At 32.6% G+C, this 26,187-nt stretch overlaps 1 protein-coding gene across 3 annotated transcripts in view; it reads right to left on the bottom strand.

Moving 5' to 3' along the window:
• NCAM2 (neural cell adhesion molecule 2) overlaps positions 1-26,187 on the bottom strand; it is a 518,783-nt gene that overhangs the window by 223,110 nt on the left and 269,486 nt on the right. For 2 of the 3 annotated variants that reach the window (XM_045557836.1, XM_045557826.1), the window contains exons 2-5: positions 19,748-19,822; positions 16,117-16,323; positions 13,958-14,101; positions 7,074-7,211 (exon numbers count right to left, since the gene is read on the bottom strand). In XM_045557836.1, the coding sequence (XP_045413792.1) occupies positions 7,074-7,211; positions 13,958-14,101; positions 16,117-16,323; positions 19,748-19,822 (564 nt within the window). The remainder of the gene's footprint in view (positions 1-7,073; positions 7,212-13,957; positions 14,102-16,116; positions 16,324-19,747; positions 19,823-26,187) is intronic. The other variant, XM_045557845.1, reaches the window with a different exon arrangement.

The raw sequence follows: 26,187 nt of genomic DNA, 5'->3' as shown, positions 1-26,187 counted from the left end.
GAGTTGATTTATAGTTAAACTGGAAAAAAATTCTATCAATATCTTCAAAAATATTTGAATGGCTGGTATTTGACTTTTGGCCAAGGTAAGGACATCGGAATTTATGAGGGACCAGAAGCTTTCCTAGCAACTCCCAAAGTCACTTTCTGCACTGACAATTTGCACCTGACCTAAACAATTTGTGAAGCCTGGTTTGATTACTTAAGGGTTCTCAACTGAGAGTTTCTTTGAGCTGCCCCATTCAAATCTTGGTGTCTTAAGCTGAAGATACAGCCCCATCTTGTGTACATATTGGGCTCTTGGAAATCTTGTGCAGGAGATTGTTGACTGCATTCTTTTTCTCTGACTGAACCATATTCTTTTCTTTAGAATAAAAGTTTTGCATGAGTATAGTTAGCTTTCCACATCCACAAGTTCATCATCAAAGGATTCAACCAACCATGGAATGAAAATATTTGAAAAAAGTAATAAAAATAACAATAGAACAATAAATTCATTGATTCTATGAAATGTTAAAATTTTGTTTTGTTGCAGTATCTTATGTCCCCATATAGATTTCTTAAGGTTTCTATTGTTTTTTTTCACAAATGACAAGATACACTTATGTGCTTATCAACCAAATGTTAAAGAAAAAAATACAAAGATCAATCCCTATTTGACCAGAAGATTGCTATCCTGGAGACAGATGAATTTAGAGTGAGGATCTGATTCAACAGTGAGAAAATTTCGCCTTCTCTTTTAATCAGGGATTAAAAGTAATATGTTGAAAAATGAATACATACTTTTATAAAGCCTTTCAAATATGATATTATGCCAGTAAGTATACTTAGGAAATCTGGGTAAAAGAGAAACGGAGATTTAAGGGAAGGAAGGATTTATTGTAACTACTTATATCAATCACTTATGTAGAGGAGAAAGTGAAAGAAATCTGTGCCTAGATTGTGTAGGCGATTCATCATTTCTATCTGTAATATCTTTCTAGTTTCTATAATCTGAACTTTTCTAAAATAATGGTTAGTTAAGAGTTAAGGAGAAAAAATATTTTTATTGTCTTTTATTCTCAGACTGTTACTCTTAGAAATTTAATGGTATCACTGGGGAAAAAAAAATTAGAAAATACTCTGGTTTTATTAAATGCTTATTTATTGACATGGGTAAATTATATATTGTATATTATATGTCACTTTTACAAATTCCTTCATAATTTTCAGTCATTAAGCTGATTTAAAATAGCTATCTGCATGATTAATAAAATTATATTATTGATAAACAAGAGCCTAGTTCACTGTCTTTTATACTTATATATGCTTTACATTATAAAGCATTGCATGCAATTTAAAGAAAAAAATTGGACTTAATTTTTCAATTATTATACAAAAATATTTTCCTTATTTTCTTGACTTTAAGAAATGGCTACAATAGGTAAGAATACAAAAGCACTGCCTGAGAGTCACTGAGGTAACAAAGTGCACTATACATTCAGACACCCACTTGCACAAATATCTCTGGCCATTATCATGCACTGTTGATTTTAATGTTCAAGGGAAGACCAAAGAAAAAATTGCTTTAAAATTGTACTACTAAGTGTTTTTCATCCAATTTCAATTGTTCCCGCCTCCATTACCCCAAATTTGAACCTGTCATTAGTGGATCATTCTTCACAAATTTACAAAAGATTCAGAAAATAATGAATCATTTTACCTCAGAAGAACATTTTATAAAAATAACTCTCTAATGTCTGTATTTTAAATTTAGAAGTTATTTCCAGACCTTTCATCTATATGAACATTTTCTATGTAGCATGGGGCAGATTTATTTAACTAAGTGCTAGGAATCAAATGGTGGGAGGATATATTGGGGTTAAAGCAAGAGAAACACCACTGATTCTCTTTTAAAAGAGTGTGTCCATGATGTGCGTAGAAGTGGGCATGTTTGTGCATATGTATAGTATAATTATGTAATTAAAAGAGAACATGAATTTATAGAAAAGATGGCTAACCATTTGAGCAAATGTCTCTGTTGATCTGCTTTTGAAAGATTGCACATCGTGTGTCAAAGTCAAGCAAGGCTTGATAATAAGTGGAAGGCAGTCACTGGGAGGCTAGTGAACAGAAAGCCTTTAGGCAAATTGGAAAGTTTACCTGAAGATCCAATAAAAAGAAGATATAAGCACATATAAAAATATAGAAAAATATTTGAGAGATATCAAGAACACATTGACATTTGCTAGGTGAGGGAAATCAGCTAATTGAAAATAGAATGTTGATGTTATATGGATTTCTCTCAAATTATCAACCAACCTATCTGTGAATTTATTCACATTCTCACTTGTTTTTTACTCATCTCCTCCAGGTTCAGAATAAAAGATATCCTCCTTACGTTCAGTGAAAGTCTTTCTTAAAAATGTCCTAAAACGCCAAACATTTCCTGTAGTCTTTAACTCAATTTTGTAATGTTTCCCATTTGATATTCAATTCCAACAACCTGAGGTAATAAGTCTCTACTTTCTGTACTTTCATTCTTGGATGAATGTCCATGTACATTATTCTTCAATTTATTGTAATCAGAAGTTTATCCAGGCTACACAAGTGATATTGTTCACCCTGATGTCTCTTATGACTTTGTAATTGCCAAATTCAGGGATGTATTTTTGTTCACAGCTTATTGGTCACCTCTGCTTGAATTTGCTACATTGGAAGACCTAAAACCCTCACTGGAAGTCTTGAAATTATGCTTGATATTTTTGCCTCTGTGACACAGGTGTAACATCTTAACTTTGCTTCAAATATGATCTCATTATATGCCTTCATTTTCATTTCCTTACCCTTTAGTCCAGGCCTTAGTTATCTCTTCCTTGAACTCACTTTATCTCTTTGTCTGTATCCCTCTGCCAACTTCCTTGCACTCCAGATTACTTGCTTCTTAATGGTAGTTCATCTTAGTCCCATAGAAGAAAATCAGGTTTTTAATGGAGTTTCCATAAATGTCCATTATCTGCCCCTACTTGTTTTTCAGCTGCACCTCCACATAATTCCCAAACCAACTAACACCATCATTACTCATTCCTGCTAAAAATACTAAAAAATAGATATTTTTCACATTCTAAACTCTTTGTTTCGCATGCGTGGTTCTATCTGACTGCAATATATTTTCTCTCTACTATTTTACTATCAGCAGATTTATCCCAAATATGAAGGAACTCTCCTCTCTTCAGCTACAAGAGGTGTTCTTTCTTATTATAAGATAGTCTGTGAATGTCTATAAAAACTGCACTTACTGTATGCTTATGAATCCAGCTACTCCATAAACAATAAAGTAGTTTAGTAAAGTTGATTATTTTAAGTCATTGAGATAAAACTGTAAATGCTATAAGGAAAATGATGCTGTACTAGATCTGTCAGATTTCCAAGCATAACATAATATAAAACATATAGCTAGAATTTTGCATATATCTGTGGAATAAACATACTAATGCAATATATAGGCAGGGTGCGGTGGCTCACGCCTGTAATCCTAGCATTCTGGGAGGCTGAGGCGGGCAGATTGTTTGAGCGCAGGAGTTTGAGACCAGCCTGAGCAAGAGTGAGACCCCGTCTCTACTAAAAATAGAAAAGAAATTATACGGACAGCTAAAAACATATATATATATATATATATAAAATTGAAAAAATTAGCCGGGCATGGTGGTACATGCCTGTAGTCCCAGCTACTTGGGAGGCTGAGGCAGGAGGATTGCTTGAGCCCAGGAGTGTGAGGTTGCTGTGAGCTAGGCTGATGCCATGGCACTTTAGCCTGGGCAACAGAGTGAGACTCTGTCTCAAGAAAAAAAAAAAAAAATATATATATATATATATAAATGCAATATATAAATTAATTTTGTAATGATAGTCAAAAATCTTCAGTTAAATTTTAAATATCTTGATAAGGTGGTAAAAAATTGTGATAAATGATCAGGGAAAGTGGGAGTATATCTAAGGGACACTCAGCTAGGTAACTGCAGAAGTACTCCTAGGTCAGATAATGTTTAAATTGATTGTCTAAAAAGGAAAAAAAAAATCCAGTGGCATTGCATTTGTCTCTTTTTTTTTGTGATAACAACAAATTTAAAATCTCAGTGTTTAAAAGTTATGCTTTATTTCATTTTCATCTTATGTGTCTGCACCTAAAGACCAGCTATGCCTCTGTTCCTGATGTCTTCACCATGGTGTTCAGAATGAAAAAAAAGTCCCTAGTTGGGGCATGAATGTTAGTTTCATGGCAGAAGAAAAGAACAAGGGAGTATAAGAAAACGTGATATTTCTTGAAGCTTGATTTCAGCCATGGTGTGCATTATGCTTGCTTATATAACATTGGCAAGAGCAAGTCACATGATCCATTGGATGGGGCTGCACAATCCTCCCATTGGGGGCATCATACTCCACATCTCAATGATCAGTGGTGTATAACCTTCTTCAAGTGAAAAGAAGAAATATTTGTGAAAAATTATAACTGACATGAAATACATTAAGAAAGTTATGGAAGGAGTTAAGCAAAAAAAAATCCTTAACATTCAGTATCATTGGTACAACAGAAGAATCTAGCAAGCATATCTTTTAACTAATTGTTGAAATAAAAGAGTATAAATTGGTGAAGAAAAAAATTTTGCAAATAACAAACAATGTGATAAAGAGCAGAGCCTCTTCCAGAGCCAAGATTTGATAAGGAAGCAACACACATGAACAAATATTTGACTGGAGCATTGCTCGGGACTTCAATATACTTGAGGGGGAAGGAGATGAATGAAAAGGGACCAGAATAAAGGCAAAATAAGTAAAGATAAAAATTAGTAGCAATTAAATGAGAGGGCTTGGACTATAAATTAAAGGAGGAGCATAGAACATAAGTCAGATTTTACAATTGAAGAAAGAAGTTATATGGATAAAAGCAGTGCTTTTATTTTATTGTTACTTTTTGTAACCTCAAACTTCTCACTGAAATATTTTCAAGAGGTGTTATAAGAGAGGCACAATAAGGAAAAGCTTTCAGAGAAGCTCAAGATTTAAAAGGAGCTGGTAAGCAGGCTAAGAGTCAATAAGACTGAAGTAGAATGATTTTCCTGGCTGAAGTCAAGGCAAAATGTGACAGAGAAGCACAGGTGTCTCATAGCATTAGTCAATGCAGTCTCTCGACAAGGTCCAACTGCATCACCCAGAAGAGGAATCAATTGATGATTGATTCTGTGAACACTGCTATTTTGAAGAGAAAAGTTCTAAAAATTTTAAGGTATGAGATTTGCTGACCAGTAAGGGAAAATATGACTAATTATCATAGTTTGAGCACAGGAGATCAGATTAGGAACTGTGGTTGATTCTGTTAGAGGAAAGTGGGATATGGAGGAGGAGGATTTGCTTTTGGCAGGGTCAGTTTGACATAGACAAAATAGTGCATTATCTCCATGGCTGATGTGAGTGGCACAAAATAACATAATCCAGTATTTATCTCCCTATGGATACTGAAATAAATAAGTAGACAAATACAAAACTAAATATTCCAGTTTGAATGCAAACCATGATGGACTTGAAGACCTAAACTTTGTTAATGGGATGCACACCCATATCTAAACAATCCTTTCTTCAAAATAAATGTAATAATTAGTAAACAAACACTCACAGATCATTAAGTATGGAAACAGAACACACTATAAGTGCAATAAAGAAGGTATTAAAGAAGAAATTACAATAGCAGAATGGGTAATGAAGGGTTACTATTCCTGTCAGATAATACTTCTTTTTTTTAATATCATACTTGAATTGATGTTTTAGTTTAAAATACATATAATTACTTATATATTTGTATACATAATAGCATAATATATGTCCTACTTCCTATAAACATCACTTTTTAAAAAACTTTACGTATATTAATTTATATTGTAATTCCCATTTTCATAAGGAACTACTGAACACAAAGACTTGTTCATGATGAAATACGATTTCATATGCTACTTTAAATCCTTTTGGAAACAAAATGTGGGAGACAGGTAAGTCAATAATTAGCAAACTAAATAGTCACTGTATGTTATTTTTGTTTACTGTGTAAAATAGAGAAAGAGATAAGAGATGCACATAGATATAGATATGAATGGACAGCTCCATATTTAAACCTAATCCTTCAAGCACTGAAATTGGACTTCAATCCTCCAATGTCTATGGCTAAATCTAGATTGCTCATGGCAGAATATTTAAGGAAGGAGGCCAATCAATCACAAAAGGCTCCAATGCCATGAAAAGCAGTTGTTTTGATTTCATTTTGAAGGTAATGAGAACCATTGAAGAATAATCATGGTTGAAAGGCTTGGTGGTGAAAATGGTGGAATTGTGAGATTAAGAGTAGAGAAACCAAGCTGTGGCAATTTAAGAAAAAAATTAGAAAGTATAGCACTCTTATGGAAAACAAGAAGATAGAGAAAATAGACTATGTTTAACATATGTACAAAAATACAATGGACACGTCTTGATAGCACCTTAGCTTACCAGGAGAAATCTAGGATAACTTTAATATCTCTTTTAGCTTCATAGAATGTCATGTTAACACAGGCAGAAAATAGAGTAGGAGATGCAAGTTTGGAGAAAGGTCATCATGATTTCATAAACTTAGTTATAATGTCCATTAATACTTGAAAAAGTAATCTTCTAAATTCAATTGTTAAATTTGAGGAAAATGCAAATAAATTTCAATAATTTGCGCAAAAAGTAATTAATGTAATTTAAAAGTAAAATTTAGTGTGATACTTTATTATGCTTATTGGACATTCAACATCTAGAAATCCGGTAAAAAGGCAATTACTCTCATATAGACTCTTTAAAAAGTGTTGTGAAGATGACAGTGTAAAATAAGTCATGGATCCTGCCTCGAGGCATAATATGGTGTAACAGATGCCACCATAGAAGTGGAGAGATTTTTTCCAGGCATAGAAGAGGTTAATTAGGGAACACTTGGATTTTGAGTTTACACAGTTGCTCTTTTAAGAAACATACTGCTAAAATGAAACATAAAATGAAACATAACATATGTGCAAATTATTGACTGCTTACCATTAACAATAACAATGATATCACGAAAGTCAATTTCTCCCCGTGCTTCCACTCTTCCTTCACACCTGTATATACCTTCATCACTCTTATTGATGTTGAGAATCTGCAGATTATTGTTTGCTAACATAGCGAACCGGTCTAGAAAGTAAGCAAAGGGGAGAAAACGATATCAGTAATTGAAGGCTGAGTCCAGTGTACTCTAAATTGGTAAGAGTTAAAATATGGCACTGTCTGACACAATCAAACTTTTCATCAACAAACAAATTCAAATTTGAAAGTAAAATGTAATTTCATGACTTCAATGTTTCACTCCACACTGCTTTGTTATACCTTTTTTTTTTTTTTCTAAAATGCATTCGAGACTTTATATCCACATGAAATGGTTAGGATATTATTTTCCCCTTGGTGCTTTGAATGCAGAAATGATACATAAAAGAACAATGCAGAGAGATTAGATATTGCAGACATGAAAACTTTTGACTGCAAATATGTAGCAATTTGGGTTAGAAAAGGATAAGAAAATTCATTGAACATTCTACCTCATACAATAATTAAACTAATAATTTTGCATACCCTGAGAAGGCAGCTAAATGATACAATAATATTCAAGTCACATAAAGGATATGAAAATGGTTATATCTCAAATTTACTTAAGGGATTTTTTTGGCTAATGAGATAATCTGTTTTAGGAATGAATAGTTCAGATTTCATTAATTTTATTTAAATATTCCATTTGTGTGTGTATGCACTTGTATACATACAAAAATAAGCCAGTATAGAATGTGCATTAAATGATTTCTTAAAGCCGCATTGAATCTGGACAATTTTCTATGTCTGGCCTCAGTTTACAACCATCACGATTTTGTTGCGGTGTTAAAACTGTTTCTCTTATCATTTAAGGAAGGGTTTCACATCTAGTCCTATTTTGAAACATATTGTATAGGCAAAATCTTAAATTTCATTGATTAACACATCCATTGATCTCATTGACCATCATCCATTTGCTAGATACTGTAAAATCCATTGACGAATAAGCCTCTATCTCCTTTGGATCTTTTGGTAAAGTATTAATATAAATGTCATTATTTTAAGGTATGTAACCCCTAAGTTATCTATAGTCTGTAGGTTACTCTGTGGACCTATTCCAATATTTACTGCTTTTCCCCGATGTGCTGGCTTGAGAGGGAGGTTAGGACTATCACTGAAGTCACATGTGAAAAAAGTAGAGCCTCTATCAGCCTGGATCTTTTTTTTTTTTTTTTTTTGAGAGAGAGTCTCGCTCTGTTGCCCGGGCTAGAGTGAGTGCTGTGGGCAACCTCAAACTCCTGGGCTTAAGTGATCCTACTGCCTCAGCCTCCCGAGTAGCTGGGACTACAGGCATGTGCCACCATGCCCGGCTAATTTTTTCTATATATATTTTTAGTTGGCCAGCTAATTTCTGTCTATTTTTAGTAGAGGCGAGGCCTCACTCTTGCTCAGGCTGGTCTCGAACTCCTGACTTCCAGCAATCCACCCGCCTCGGCCTCCCAGAGGGCTAGGATTACAGGCGTGAGCCACCGTGCCCGGCCTCAGCCTGGATCATTGAATGGTTATGAGGGGTAGAATCCTATTTTACCCTTGGTGCCAATTGAGATTTCCATGAGAAACTATGGTAGGAAGCCACTTGGATTTGGGAGTTAATTTGCCATGGAAATTCATTAATGGGAAGGGAGAAGTTTGAGCTAGACACAACAAATAGAGGAATTATCAGGTTCTAGACAGATATTAAAACAGGAAATCAAGTGGTTACTTATTATCTAAGAGATAACTAAAAACAAGTGAAAGTGTGTAGATTCAGAGCCTCCCTCAAGACAAAAAATACGTATTAGAAAGCTACAGCCACATGGTTTTCAGCCCAGGAGGTATAAATTTTCCATGTTTATTTCTTCTTTTGCTTGACCCTAAGAAGAGAGATAAAAAAAAAAAATTTATGCAGATCCTTTCTCCTGGTGAAGTAATAAACAAACATGAAATTTCCTCACCAAAGGAAAGAATGAGGATTAAAAAGAAAAAAATCTGCAACAAACTTTAAACTATAACTCACAAATAGTCTGAGAATAACTCAGAACTCCTGGAAATTCATACGTTTCAAAGTCAATTAAAATATCCTGTTTTAAAGTACAAGGAAGAAAATTAGAATGAGAAACAATTATAAATAAAAAAGTTCAAAATTAGGAGAGACACACTCAACCATACTTAAATCATTATAATATTGAATTTTCTAACTTGTTAAAATATATATCATCTTTTAACTATAATACCTGTTAGTGTTTACATTTCATTTGAATTAGGAAAAATAGTACAGGGAAGCATTTTAATCAGGCAGGTGATGCTTGATATAAAAGAGAAAGAATTATAATTACATAATACATGTTTTTGATGTGAATAAATTGGCATTTTTTCTAACTGAAAAATTGTATTTTCAAATGGTCATTTTAATTCATTACCTCTACTGTGAGAGAACTGTTAGTACATTAGGAAAGCAGTAACTACTTGCTAACTCTAAATGCATGCCATTATGTATACAAAAATTTGTTTCTACACAGAAAATAAACTATGTGAAAATTGCATGTCAAATACCAAATGTGTGTGTAAAGCCCATGGACTATTGCTAGCAAACTATAAAAAAAGAGGACATCATTAATATGTATTTCCAGAAAACATTTGAAGAAAGCACTGCTTTAGTCAGTCACACATAATTGTGGAGATTACAGTTTTTTTAGTATCACAGATTATATTTTTCTCAGTTATACAGAAATCCAATTTTCATTATCAAAGTAAGAAAAAATAAATGAAATCAAATAATACCAAATAAGGTATCTTTATACTTCTTTAACCTAGTTATTTCTAAGTTCTTCTTTTTCCTCATTCTACACTCACTCAATGATTTGTCTCATCTACCCTTATAACTTCAATTACTATCTATATCTTAATGACTCAAAGTTTTTCTTCAGACTAGATTATTCCTGTGAGTTCCATAGCTGTTTAACAGTCTACCAGATGTGCCTACTTGGAAGGGTTGCAATTACCTTATGTCTAAAATTCAGCTCACTACCTCCACCTGAAATTTCTCATCTGGCATTCTCCAATTCTGTCTTAACATGCCTTTACATGGAACTAGTTGCCTAAGGAAAATTATGTAAGTTATAGAACTCCGTATGCAAGGCACATTCCATGAGTCATCCTCAATATCTAAATGCCCGTTAGTCTGCAGACCCAATCAAACCCCATGTCTTATCACTCCTCCCTTTATCATTACTTAATCTAAGACTTCTCCCTCAGCAATTATTTCATTAGCATTTGGACTATTCTCAGTGTCTAAAGTTTTGCCTTGCCTCCAATCCAATTCATTCTCTTTACTAACTTACTAATGTCATTCTCAAATACATATTAGGTAATGCCGTTGCCTTGATTAAAACCCTTCAGTGATGTCGCCTTTTGAATAAATTCCAAACTCCTTAGCAGATGTCAAGGTTCTGTTATTTGGCTTGGCCGTTTTCTCTAGCTTCCTTTCTTATTAGTCCTTTACTAACAAGTCCTAGTTACATTTATCCACTAGAATAAGCATTCAAGTCGTACTGACTCATACATTTTAGTTATAATAAACATATTCCAGTTTCTGGAATGTGCTTTCCAGACTGTCTTTCATCTCTGGGCTATTGCACATGGTGTTCTCTCTTCCTGAAAATCTCCACCACCTTTTGCTGGGCTAACCTTTGTTTATATATAAAGGTAACTTTTTCCACCCGACAGGCATCTTGGACACTCACCCTTGACCAAATAGTTTAGGTGCTCTTTTTTTATCATTCTCTATAACTACACTTTCCTTATCATAGACTCAACATATTTTGTTTTACTGATTTATCTATTAGGGATCTTTCCCTCTAGACCATCAGTAATTTGAAGGTAATATAATACACTTGTTTATCTTGTGGGCATACTAGGTGTTTAATAACTGTTGAATGAGTCTTTTATATTAGTAATATATTATATTAAAATTCTGCTGAACAAGATGATTTCATCCATAGTTTTTCTTTAATGTTTGCATACAATTATATATTTTTGTTTTTTATTTTTAATTATTCTGGGTACATAATAGTTGTACTTCTTTATAGAGTACATGTGATGCACATCAACTAGGTGTTGACCAAAGCAGTAATGGAGTTTAATTAGCAAACAGAATATCCCTCCATCAACATGACATTAAAAGTCCGGATATTCAATTTTTATAATATAATGTGAGTTTTACTCCCTAAATGCTTGGATCCTCTAGCATATGGATCTTTCAATGAGCAACATGGAAAACCTCCAGTTACATTCTGTAGGAATTTTAATTCTGAAAACCTGCCCCATAGCTGTGATCAAAAGCATAACTAATAAGTTGAACATGTCCAAGCCTTTATTGTTTCATCTGGAACATCTAAACTTTACTTTCACATCACATTAAGGCAATAGGAATTTACCAGAATCCATGACATTATTCTAATTGCCCATACACATTCCTTTGATAGTTATAAACCTAATCTTATTCCTTTAGCTTTAATAAAGGAACCATATAAAGTATAATCAGATGAAGAATATTACTTCTTGGAAATCCATCATAAGTACACACATTGATTGGAAATGAACTATGGGCAAGTTCCTCCAATATTACAAGGTCAGAAAAGTATTCCTGCCTCACAATTCACTTGAATACTTTAAATCCTACAGTAAAAAAATAATTACTATTTTTTTCTTTCTTTTTTTGCCTGCCATGCGATTCATTGTTATATTTCATGTTAAACTATAGTCACTTTCCCCACACTGGATTTTCTGATCCTAGATATAACGTAAATGCATATAGTTTTGGTAAAACTGATTCCAAAATTTAAGAACTCAATAACAAGAAATGAAAATGATAAATTTCATTTATTGAGAACCTGAAATATAGCCAAATATTTTATTCATTCACTTAAAAAATAAAGTACAGCTGGGCCTCTGTATCCTTGCATTCCCCATTCTTAGATTAAAGCAACTGCTGATGAAAAATATATATTTTTCAAATTGCATCTGCATTGAACTTGTACCAAGTTTTTCCCTAAAATTATTCCCTAAACAATACAGTATAACAACTATTTACATAGCATTTACATTGTATTAGGTATTTTGAGTAATTTAGATATGATTTAAAGTATACTAGAGTATCTGCATAAGTTATATGCAAATACTATGTTATTTTATATCAGGAACTTGTACATGTGTAGATTTTGGTATTTGTGAGAGAGCCCAGAACCTGTCCGCTGTGGGCACTGAGGGAATATTATATGACTCGTGTCTTGTTTACAAAATCTGTATTTTAAAATGTATGTAATATTCTATTGTTTACATATGAACAGTGATTTAGGCACAGAACCGTTAGAAAGGTTGTTCAAAGCTTCAAGGTCAACGAACATTTGGCCAAAATGGAATGTAAGGTTTACATCATTCCACCCTGGGATCCTAGGAAAACATGAACAAGCTGTACAGTATAGAAGCATCACTCCTGTATCACCGCCACACTTGACCATCAATCTTTGCTTTGAGGCTTTTGTTCTACCCATTTCAAAACCTTCTTGTAATTAAGGTTTACAATAAACCAGATGTACACTTGAAGCTTAAGATTTGACAATCTAAAAATGTTTAGACACTGTCATTTTACTGCTATAAAATAAGTGCTGTTTCTTTATTATTGAGAGAAAAAGAGCTGGAAATGTATCACACAATTTACTCATGTGACTTGTTAATAAAATCTAAAGAGTAATGCTAAAATAAAGCAAGAGGAAATAAAGTACTGCTTCTCATTAACTTATTATAATAGAAACAGTTTTAGTCCATAACTGACAAGCAATGAATGTGCCAAGCTCAGAAATATGCTCTCAACATTTAAAAAATGACTATTGAACATGATTATGATACATTATTCCTACATATTCAAAAATAGATGCTGTCTTCTTTCTCTCCTTTATACTGTAGAAGTTCCATGCCTTGGAAACACAAAACAGAATCATCCAAGATGGAAAGTATTTTAAAGATTCAATTATTTTGTACCTCTCTGCAATGCAGGTGCATTGAAAAATATCCTAAATTGAAAATGCTCCCTATGCACAATGGTAAAGGAGCATAATGTAAGCAAATTATGCTTTCAATTTCAGATGTCATATTATTCTGAAATTTTAGCTCAGTCTAACTCAAAATCATGGAGACAATTTGAGTGAATGTACTTTCTCTGTCTATTATCTATATGCACTTTCCCATAATATCTGGAACATGTAGATGTCTTTGAAAGAACAGCCCCAGAATAATAAACAGTACTCCTACAGATATTGTTTTAGGTTTACATATAGTGAGCACGAGAAATCATGTATGAATTAAAAATACAGAATCTGAGTGCCAAAGGATGTACTCCTTCATTTACTTAGTACTGTTTATAAGCATTAATCTTTCTTTGAAACTAGAGCAAGGGTCAGAAAACTTTTTCGGTCAATCTCCAGATATTAACTACTGTAGATTTTGCAGGCCAAACCATCTGTGCTACAGCTGTTCAACTCTGCGCACAAAGCCACCATAGACAGTATGTAACAACTGAGCATGGCTGTATTCTGATCACAACTTAACAAAAAAATGGCAGTGGGGCCGAATTTGGCCTGGGGTCCCTAGCATTTTAGTTTGCCAAACCCTAGTCTAGAGCTTTAAGGCTCTCAAAATAGTTGTTTGACGTTTAGGGTCATAAATTCCGATTTCTATAGTCAGCCACGTAGATTCAGTATTTCTTAAAAATTTTCAATATTATTAGAACATATAACTTAGGGAGTTACCAAAATACTAACTGTCGGAAATAGCGGTGACTTCCTCATTATGATACAACCAGCTGACAGCAGGAGCAGGTGAGCTGCTAACTCGGCAAACAACTTCTGCATCCTCTCCTTGTTTGAATTCTTGTGGAGATACCACTTCTCTGAAAGTGAGTTTTTCTGTATCAGGAAAGTAAAACAAATCATAATAAGTATTATTACTTATTTCTCCCATAATATGCTCTAGATTTCATGTTTATTGGTGCTATAATAAAATAATTAGGCAAGACTAGATACTTCAAAACTTTAGAATCTAATTTCTCTACCCAATAACTTTCCATCTCACTGAGAACAAAACCCAAAGATTTTACAATGTCATACCAAATCTTATATAAATTGTAGTCTACCTTACAACTCTGATGCCAATTTCTCCCTCTTTTTTTAGTCACTGAGATCTGGGCAAATTGTCTTCTTAGAAGTTGCTTAAACACTCCGGTTTGTTCTCATCCTATGCATTTACAGTCCTTTCAATTCATTCAGATGTTTTCTGCCCAATATCCCTTATATACGATAGGAATATCCCTTTCCATTTCAACATTCTCTATCTGTCTACTCCCATTTAATTTCTTTTCCATAAAATTCCATGGCATGTACATCTAGCATCTATGTATTTCTTAGCTTATTTATTGTTTATCTGTCTCCATCTGAGGCTTGGAATAGTATTGGGTATACATTTAGTAAGTGTGTTGAATCACCGAATGAAGGAACATGGATATTTATGCTCGAGGAGAAATCTTCACAAAAGTATTATATTGTTCTTGCAGAATTTTTTTTTTACCTTCACAAATAAAATATCAGGGAATTCCCCTTTGTAACATTTAAAATAATAAAATAACTTTCCAAATACTGTGTCTATGAAATGGCCATTTCAATTTAATTGCTTGCTAGTGTGAAATAGATAGTTCAGGGAGTACCATAAATTAGGAAAATATTCTTTGAGAAGCTTAGAATCTAATCGGAAAAAAATGCTAAATCAACAAAACAAAACAAAAGCAACAATATGGCAAGAAATAGCCCTGGTCATCAAACAGGAAGTCCTACTGTGCGAATGTTCTTACTTTGTTTTTCATATTCTATTTCTAGATTAATATTTTAAAAGCTATAAGCATAAGCCAGCTTACACGCTTGTATCTAAAAATATATATAATTTTTCACTAATAGAAATGCTAATGACCACATATTAATTTAAGACATTTCTCTAAGTGCTACAGTATTATTTAAAGCAGTCCTCAAAACAAATCTATGTATGATGAAGGTATAATTATTATATTCATTTTACAGACGAGGAACCTGAAGACAGAGGTGTAAGGTGATTTGTTCAAGGTCACCAAAGCAATTGAGAGATTGGCTTCAAACCCAAGGAGTTAAACAGTTTTCAAAAACCGAGTTCCTAGAAGCTAAATGATTCCTAAATATGAGAAAGAAAAAAGGACATAGGAAGTCATCCATCTCAAGTCATAAAATGAAGTGTAATTGTGGAATACCTTGTTAATGAAAATGCTTAATGATAGAAAATTCTGCCTAGAAATTATTCTCTACTAGATTAGTTTTCAGCTTTCTGTCTGTTTTCTCCTATTCACTGACCCTTCCCCAGATTCTGATTCTACAATGGTCAGTGCTATGAAATAAGTGATTTCATGTCTTCTAATCAAGATAAATTATTTTAGAGCCAAAAATTACCCCTGATATATTTCATACTACTAAATAAACCACTATTTTCTATTGAACCAATGAAATTTAATAGCTTGAGAAAATGTAAACATTTTCATTTATATTATTTAACTAGCAGAATTGGTTCCATGCATATGTGTAGCCACCTACTACCTATTATCTATTCTAAGATGCAGTCTACGAAAACATAAATAAGCTGATATTTGTTGAAAGTCTTAGAACACTGCATAACATATAGTTCTTAATGAGTGTTAGTTTTACAGTATTCGGGTAGTGGATACACTAAAAGCTCAGACTTCATCACTACACAATTTATCCATGTAACAAAAAAAAAAAAAACACTTGTACCTCCTAAATCCATTAAAATTAAAAAAAGAAAAAGAAAAAATACATTTTATTTTGTTTGAATTTTTTCTAAGTAGCTACAATTTGAATCAACTGAAACTTATAAAAATATGACTTACGGTAAATTTCCAAAACTACTGTAGCTTCTTGTGTCTGTCCTTTGGCGTCTGTTGCTTGACAACGATATATCCCTGCATCTTCTATATTTGCGTTGTAAATGGTTAATCGTGACCTAACGCCTTCCTTTTGCACCACTACCCTCTGGGTTGAAATTATCTTCTCTCCTTGAGGATTATACCAGTCTATACTCTCAGGTTCACCAATTGCTGCAAAGAGTCATGGAAAAGAAAGGTTTGAAAATACGTTTTGAATGCTTGTTTTGGCACTGACATTTACTATTATGTAACAATTTTAGCAATTGAGAAACAAATGTAAGTAAAAGACTAGAAATCTGAAAATCTTACAAAATTGAAAGTAAACACAAATGTTAGCACAAATGTTCCTTTTTGTTTATCCAACATTGAGGATTCAATCTTGTTTGAGTAAGTGAAACCCAAAAGTTCCGTAGGAAATTTCCTGTATGATATTTAAGCTGTGATAGTTGAAACTATACCTTGGAAATCAATAGATTATTACTACATTTAAGTACTGAAACTGTGTTAATTAATGAGCTAGACATAAAACCCACTTGATAGATAATAAATGAACAGAAATATGATTATCAAAATTATTTCACCTGCTCAAGTATCTCTGCTAGGGTCAGAAGACAGCAATTTTATCTTTAATGATGCAGAGCTAACAAAAATGTAAATCTTTTACAAAACAAACTTTGGCCTTTGATAATACCAAATTTTGAATTAATTTCCCAAGTTACTAAACTTGTATAGTGGCCAATGACCATTTTTAAAATGAAGTCCTAATCTCTTTTCCCAACTGAAATGAGTAGTTTCATAATTTTAATCTAAAACTGTTAACTATTTAATCATATGATAATTAGAATGCATTGAAATGATACTTACACTGCTAGGTAATTACAACCAAATCATTACAGGGTAAACATTTATTTAAGTTTTCCAATTCAGAATCTAGGTTATTATCCTCTTCTTAAAAGCTGAAGCATCCTGTGTTTGCTTTTAGTCACCAAAAGGATGTATTTCACCTAATTACTTGAGAGATCATTTGTGGAAGCAGCATACACTGTTAACTCAAAAGTATCAGAGGAAAATGCGTAAAGTTAACTAACATCTGCAGGACCTCTTTGAAGAAAATTATTCCTTCTCATTCTTTTCTAAGAAATGGTTTTAGAAATAAATTATCCTACTTTCTATAACAAATTAGACATGCTTGAGCAAAAGTATAAAAGAAAGTTTAGTGAATCTTAAATGGATCTTAGTTGTTATCTTCAGTTTTTCTGAACAAATCATAAAACCATGATGGGTACAGGATAATGCATTTGAGGTGGAGGATTTGTTTTAATTTCACCCTCCACAGAGAAGTAACACAAGAATAATTTAAATGAGCATCACTCTAAATTTGAACAATACAAAAAATATCATTTTATACAGTAAATTAAATAGGATATTCTGAGAAATAGTGTATATATTTTCATTCTTAATAAAATGATAGAAAATTTCATTATCATTGAAAATTTATTCTGGATTTTCATGAAGCAGTCATAATTCTCTTTTTCCTAGCATATCTAGCAAATAATGTTCATCAAAACTTTCCATATTGGTAAGACTGGACTACTGGACAAAATATTTACAAATTCCATTACACTTTTCATTTTTGCAATGTTGTTATAAAAATGTATTTACTATGTATGACACACTTTTTTTTTTAGTTCTCTGAGGGTATAACTATCTTCTAGTTTAAATCTAAAACAAATTTATCTTATTTAATTTCAGATATCTATGTTTTTAAGGCACTAGAAATTTTAGAGTCATATCTGTACAGTCACCACTGTATTAATAATAGAAAAAACACATACTAGCACTTGGATTTGCCTAGTTTTCCCACATCTTTTTCTTTAGGATCTTGTTTTTCCACTATATTTAATATAAATAAGACCACTTTCATAATTACAGTACAATTCTTGGTGATACATCTTTATGTAAAAGAAAAGAAGGTTTACTTAGATTGCCTTATTAAGAGCAAAACTCAGTACCACTGAATGATGTTAATTCACACTTAAAAACTGCATTTTAATTTGACCTATGTAACACATAAAAACAATTGCATTATGTAATATATGCCTTACTGATATGAATAAATACAAATAATACAATTTCATTTTATTTTAAAAATTCATTTTACCTATTGTATTATCCTGATATTATATCATGCAATTCAATGTATGTATATGTGTGTGTATGCATCTACGTAGAGAAAATGTGGGTGAGATTTAGAAACAGTGACCTATAATACTCTTTTGCCAAAGCTCTTCTGACATAATACATGATGTCAGATAGATGTCAATCTGTCTTCTACTCCCTGATTTTCCATTTGTCAGTATAAAAAACAATGTATTAACAGACCTATCAATTCTGACCTTTGGAAGGTAAATGTGTGATGAAATCATGGGCTTTATTAATGTTTAATAAGATGAGATGTTTTGGTATTTTCTACATATACACTCTGAATATGATCAGTCCATACATTATTATAACTACTATTTCTTAAGAGATGGATACTCACTATATTGCCCAGGCTTGAGTGCAGTGGCTAGTCACAGGTGAGATTATAGCACACTGGAGCTTCAAACTCTTGGGCTCAAGAGATTCTCCTGCCTCAACAGCCTGAGTAGCTGGGACTACAAGTGTACACCACTGTTTCTAATGGTAGTAATTTTAATAATGATTTAAATAAGCCATTCCATTCTCAAGACAACTTTTATGATGCATTTTAAGTCACTAATGCCTATTTTAATCTAGTTTTGAATTGCTTTAGTATAATCAGGATTAGAAACACATCTAAAATATTCTCATAAGGAATTTTGGCACTAAGTGAATATTTTTGAAAACTTTAGGTATGAAGGCTAGCATTTATAAAAATAAATATGATGAATCTAAATAGATGTAGAATGTGTTCATTTGTGAGTTCCACAATACACTGAATTAGAATTTGATGCTGAAGTATTTAAATGTCTTCTGAAAAAATTCTGTATGTACATACTTATACTGAATGAATACTTATACTATATTAATGATTTTCCCTAGGCATCATGATATACAATACTTACAACTAATAGTCACAAAAATCTTGCAAACCCTTTTATGATTAAACAGATATCTAATTTTTAAATGAATATTTGCTTTTTAAAAGAATATAATATTTTTGCCCTAAAATTTTTATTCAGGTGTAACTATAATGCAGTGTGACATTCACTGCATATTTAAATAGATGTTTCAGTTATAATGTGTACATTCATCCTGCTATTACTATTTAGACAGAAATAATATTTAAATTGATTTAAATGTAGACATACATTGCATTTGATAATAAGTTATTTTCTAAGTAAATTATCTAGTTTGGAAGCTAAAATTAATAAATGGGAATTAACAGAAATAAAGCCATAGTGTTTAATATGCAAAATGTGATTATTAACACTTTTCTGATCACTATAAACCCAATGATAAGATGATACTTTTACAGAATTGGGTTTTTAACTATTTAAATTTAGCCAATATATTTTATTTAGTAATTAAAGCAGAAAACAAGCAGTGTGAAAATATTTACAGGAATACATACCTGTACATGTGAAGAATTTAGATTCTCCCACACTGAGCTCTACTTTGCTGAGTGAAATTGTCACTTGAAGAAGACCTGAAAAAAATGAGTAATAATCAATTGTGGTTTTAAACATGATTTCTAAGATTTTAATACAAAATGTCTAATCCACATGGTCCAAACAGCAATTACTTTCCCTGCAAACTTTTATTACTCATAAAGAAAAATGGAAGTTTTGTAAAATGCAATCCAACATCATATATGTTGCATTATTATGAATTTAACAACCAGATCAACTACAGCACACATTCAAGTTAATATGCTGAAATTTTGTTATTCAAGAAAATGATCAAATTCATACTCTAACATCTGTTCCTTATTCGCAGGCTAAGCTTTATATGTACTACTAGATTGAGCAATAGCAAAATGTCCAAAAGTTGGAACTTTGAAAGAGTAAGTCCTCTACTATAATTACAACAATAAAAACATGTATATAAATTACATTTTGATGAGCTACTAAAATATTTCCATGCAAGGAGGCACACATAGGGAAGGCAGCATTGTTGCTTAGGGAAAGGTGAATGAGCACTGATTTTCACAAGGTCAATAAGCTAAGTAAAGGAACCAAGACGGTGGCAATAAAATAGAGGAGATACTCAATATTTTAAACATTTGTTGTTAAAATTGAAATAAAAGCACTGAATATTCTAGAATTTTAGAAGGTAATGAAAATGTCATTTTAATATGAATTGATGTATATATTTTTAACAATATGGTGAACAAGATAGTGTAACCACTCCCCAAAATCTATTCCACTATCTCGTGCTCTCAGAAATGCATAGTTGAGCTTTCATTAAGCAATGAAACTGCAAGGGATAAATGCAAAATATAAATATAAATATATATGTGTGTGTGTGTGTGTGTGTGTGTGTGTATTTATATATGAAACTAGAGTACAAGTCTGCACTGGGGATTTGCTAATCATAGTAAGCAAAAGGCTTATTTAGGTGAGCATGAACTACACAGAGATAAGATCCAAGCTTGTCTAGAATAACAGGGTGACTCATAACACCAGACAACACTGGACCAGAATAATATTCACACTCAAAGGAGTGTATAGAATCAACGAACTCACCAGGAATGAGATATGACAAGGAGACTTGCCTCCCTTCAGCTGGGTAAGGGGAAAACGTTTCTCCTTAGATTAACTAGAAGTTCTACCATATCCCAGGTTTTGGATTTTAATTATAAACATGGGTTCTTTGGGAAACCCCAAGCTGAAAACTGAACTAAAAAGTAGTCTCACATGTAGGGCTCACAGGTACGTGGAGAAAGCAAGCAAAAATCTTCAGAAGAATCACATCCTCAGACAAGATTGCCCAAGAGTTTTGTAAATGAGGTTCTTTTTGATCTAAATGCACATCTGATGTTAAAAAACACATAAGCAACACATGTTGGTGTGGATGCGGAGAGACAGGAACACTCATACACTGCTGGTGGGACTGCAAACTAGTGTAACCCCTATGGAAAGCATTATGGAGATACCTTAAACAGATTCAAGTAGACCTACCATTTGATCCAGCAATCCCATTATTAGGCATCTACCCAAAGGAACAAAAGTCATTCTATGACAAAGACACCTGTACCCGAATGTTTATAGCAGCACAATTCACAATTGCAAAGATGTGGAAACAACCCAAATGTCCATCAATTCATGAGTGGATTAGTAAATTGTGGTATATGTATACCATGGAGTATTACTCAGCTATAAGAAATAACGGTGATATGGAGTCCCTTTTGCTCTCCTGGATAGAGTTGGAACCCATTCTATTAAATGAAGTATCCCAAGAATGGAAAAATAAGCACCACATGTACTCACCAGCAAAGTGGTTTCCCTGATCATCACCTAAGTGCATATTTGGGAATAACACCAATTGGGCATCGGACTGAGGTGGGGGGTGGGGAGAGGGAATGGGTGTATAACTACATGATGAGTGTGTTGCGCACCATCTGGGGAATGGTCACGATTGAATGTTCTGACTCGGGGGGATGGGGTTGGGGGGAGGGGATGGGTGTATAACTACATGATGAGTGCAGTGTGCACTGTCTCGGGAATGGACATGCTTGGAGCTCTGACTCAGAGGGATGGGTGGGACATGGGGCAGTGTATGTGGCCTGAACTTTTGTACCCCCATGATGATAAGCCAAAATAAAAAAAAAAACACATAATGAAATAAGGCACTGTGAGCAACAGTTTACAGAAATAATAAAAGGGAGAAATAAACCTACAACACTTCTAAAAATTTTTAGAATAAGAAAATAACATAATTATGTGAAACTGTTTAAAGAAATAAAGTGTGGCATCAAAAGCATGAGAAAGGAACAAAATATTTAAGAAAGATCTGTCAAATATGTTTTTAAGGTTTTAAAAATAAGTTTCCTGATACTCCCTGTCTTCAATTGTTAAATTAGTTCTTTTTCAGAAACATCTCTGGAAAATTTGGGGTAGGGTACATGGCTTTCTTCTCTCCTCTCATACTTGGGTCCTATTTTTATTCATAACTCCGCAGTTCTCAGAGAATGCTTCTTATTTTATAGGGGCTCAACAAATGTTCAAGTAAATCTAATATTTCAGAGAGAAACAGATAAAGAAGAGCACAAGTCAGAAAGAATAGAATGAAAACTAGTAGAATCAAGGAAAAAGAGAGTATCTAAAAAACCATCACAATGCCAATTCTAGTGAAAATTCACAGAAATTTTTCTTTTAAAGAAGTAACAATTCCACAGGTGAATTTAGTTTCAGTGGAATGAGATTAACAGAGGTAAACTGCAGAACTCAATCAGATTGCCTTTATAAAAAGCTTGAATCTAAAAAAAATGGATGGGGTTATTGGGATTCACAATTCTGGGCAGAAGGGCAGGGATTTCATATATTGGAGAAGATTTGAGAATGCCTATAGATAGAAGGGAAGGACGCAGAGAAGAGATTATAGGGTTGAAAAAAAAAAAGAAAAAAATATAATTATGTCCCTCGTTCTCTTTTCTTTCCTCTCTTTAGATTCTCCTTTAAAACACCATCTTATTTCATGGCATCAATTCCCTTTTATCTGTGTACTTTTAATCTATATTTTCCCAAAATGTAATCCTAAAATCTTCAACTCGCATCTAACATTCAGTTGGTTAATATACTTTAATTTCAAACTTTCTATTTGCAAACTGAACCCATTTCCCTTCCACCAAAATTTGCTTACTGGTCAACATGAATCAGTTTCCAGCTCTTGGTGATATAACCTCTGAAATGTCATTTGTATACACTTTTGTTTATTTTCAACAACATACACTCATTATTTTTATTTTTATTGATACAGAATAATTGTAAATATTTATGGAATGCATGTTATATTTTGACACATGCATACAAAGTATAATGATCAAATCAGGGTATTTAGGATATCCATCACCTCAAATATTTATCCTATCTTTGTGCTGGGAACCTTTCAAATATTCTATTTTGAAACATACAATAAATTGTTGTTAACTAGAGTCACCCTACTATGCTCTCTAACAGTAGAGCTTATTCCTTCTATCTAAATGTATGTTTATACCCATTAAACAGTCTCTCTTCTTTCAGCTCCAACTTTCCCAGTCTCTGGTAACTATCATTCTATTCTCTAGCTCTAGAGATCAATTTGTTTACCTTCCACATATTAGTGAGACATCGCAATATTTCTCTTTCTGTTCTTGACTTATTTCACTTAATGTCCTCCGGTTCCATCTATCTTGCATGAAAGGATTTAATTCTTTTTTTTTTTTTTTAAAGGGCAAATGATCTGAACAGACATTTCTCAAAAGAAGGCACATAAATAGTGAACAGGTATATGAAAAAATGCTCAACATTACTAATCATCAGGGAAACGCAAATCAAAACCACAATGTGGTATCATCTGACCCCAGTTAGGATAGCAATTATCAAAAATACAAAAATTATCAAACGCTAGTAAGGATGCATAGAAAAGGGAACTCTTACACGATGTTGGTGGGAATGTAAACTAGTACAGCCACTATGGAGAACAATATGGGGATTCCTCCAAAACCTGCAAGCAGAACTACCATATGATACAGCAGTTCCACTACTACTTATCCAAAGGAAAGGATATCAATATATTGAAAAGAAATCTGCATCCTCATGTTTATTGCAGCACTATTCACAATAGTCAAGATAGGGAATCAATCTGGTGTCCAACAACAGATGAATGGATAAAGAAACAGTGGTATATACACATGATGAAATACTATTCAACCACTCATTAATTTTAATTCAATATATTTTGTCAGCCTTCATATTTCTTTTTCTGACTTTTACATCTTTAAATCTCTTTTCCCTATGAAATATTTCTCAGGCTACTGCATGCATACCTTTCTAAATCTGTGTTTAATTTCACCCTCATACTCAAAGTTCTTAAAAGTGGATTTGCTTTATCCAATTAATATTATACAAATTTTAATTCAAAGAAAACGTATCTTTTCAAGTTTATTTCCAATTATTCCCCTACAATGCTTTTACAGCTGTAGATGACTAGGATTAATTCCCTCTCTTCTCCCAATCTGACTCAGACTTTCCCACATTTGCTCAAAATGTTTCCTGTGCCCTCATGAAATCTAAAATATGAGATAGAGCCTGATAGCTCTATCTATGATATCAATAAATAAATACCTTTGATCAGTAAGAATTCTCATTAAACAAATAAAACATTGTTAATAATTATATTCACTTCCCTACCTAATTTGAATATAAATTCATGGAAATCAAGGCTCATCAATCAAACTTTTATTCTCCTAAACTGGTAATGTATGAATGGATGGCAAAATAATGGAAAAACACTTACTTAGAGCTTATGGTATACGAGGTACAGAACATTGACAGTATTAACAGCATATAATTTGGGAATGACTTCATTACTTTAAACTGAATCTAAGAATATAAAAGAGCTTGAGGAATGTCTGCCAATTACTACTTAAATAATTCCGACCACTGACCTTTGGAGTAAATTTGCTATTCTAAGGAATAGTGCATAGAAAAGACAGAACTTGAAAGATAAGGGCACTTTAAAAGTCAAATACAGTTCTGGACAATTTTTATACTGATTTACTGATGGGAGTTATAAATAATATACATTCATCGTAATAAAATTAAATTAAGCATGGACTTAATTAGTTAATTTATATTAAAATACTGGTTTAATTTTTCATTCAGTACAAATTATCAATTTACCCCTTAATGAAGCCATATTTTTCATGGACATTTTGGTGACTGGGAACAATGATGTATTTCATTGCTATATACAATTAAAATATATAAAGAAAACATACTTCTCTACTACATTTCCCAAAGATCAGACTGGCTCTAATTGACCCCTACAGATATATTAAAATATTTGCATGCTAGTAAAAATTGGAAAATTAAAATTTGAGGTCATCCTTAATTATTGCTGTAGTGATTTAACATCCAGGGTTTTTTCTTGTGATCAGTCTTGACCTGTGCCCACCTCCAAATGACTTGAGTCTGGACCCAAATGTCAGAAGCAAATTAAATGGTTTACTAATGCCAAAAAGTAATGTTTGGAAAAAACTGGACAGGAATGATACATTCAATTGCTATCCAGCTATTCATAAATATCATTAAGTATTTCACAAGAGAAACTTATATGAGAAAAGATTTTAAACCCAAAGACTTAAAAATGAAGCTTTGATAAATACCTGTTCTCTGTGAACAATTCTCAAAGTACATGTAATAACAATCTTTAAAGTTGGATAAATTAAAAATTATTTACCATAATCACTTAGTATTTATGAACTATATGCAACTAGCAAATCATTCTTTTATTCTATGGTCCTAACCTCAGGACCATAACCATAGTTCATAGCATCAAGGGATTTAACATTTATTTGGGAAGACAATTGAACTACACAAATAATTCGAACAGAAAAACAAGAGGCTGTGTATAAATTATGGCCATTATAAAATCTATGATCAAGAATGCTTCATAAAGGACAATAAAACTAAAAAAACACCAAAAACATGGAATAGATATTGTTTTAAAAACACAAAATGAGGGAGGGCATTCCATATTGTGTAAGGGAGAAATATTCAAGAAACATTCAGGAATTTTTTAAATCAATATAGATGAAGTTCATCTCATATAGAATATTGTCGATATGTTGAAGAAATGGTTTGGAAAAGACTCTGGAGGATCTCAAAAACCATAGTAAAAGATCTAGACTTAAATTTCTATCTACTAATTATTTATAAATAGAAACTAACCTGGTAAAATGGACATTTAGTTACAACTGGTCAGGACAGCAGATGACTGATAAATCCAATTAAAGTGGGATAAGCACTATAGAATACGCTATGTATGATGAGTATCTGGGTTGAATAGTAGCCAAGAATGTGGAAAGGT

Source organism: Lemur catta, chromosome 1, assembly GCF_020740605.2.
Source record: "Lemur catta isolate mLemCat1 chromosome 1, mLemCat1.pri, whole genome shotgun sequence".
NCBI lineage: Eukaryota > Metazoa > Chordata > Mammalia > Primates > Lemuridae > Lemur > Lemur catta.
Note: the sequence above shows the minus strand (reverse complement) of the source record. Positions and strands in the feature narration are given on the sequence as shown.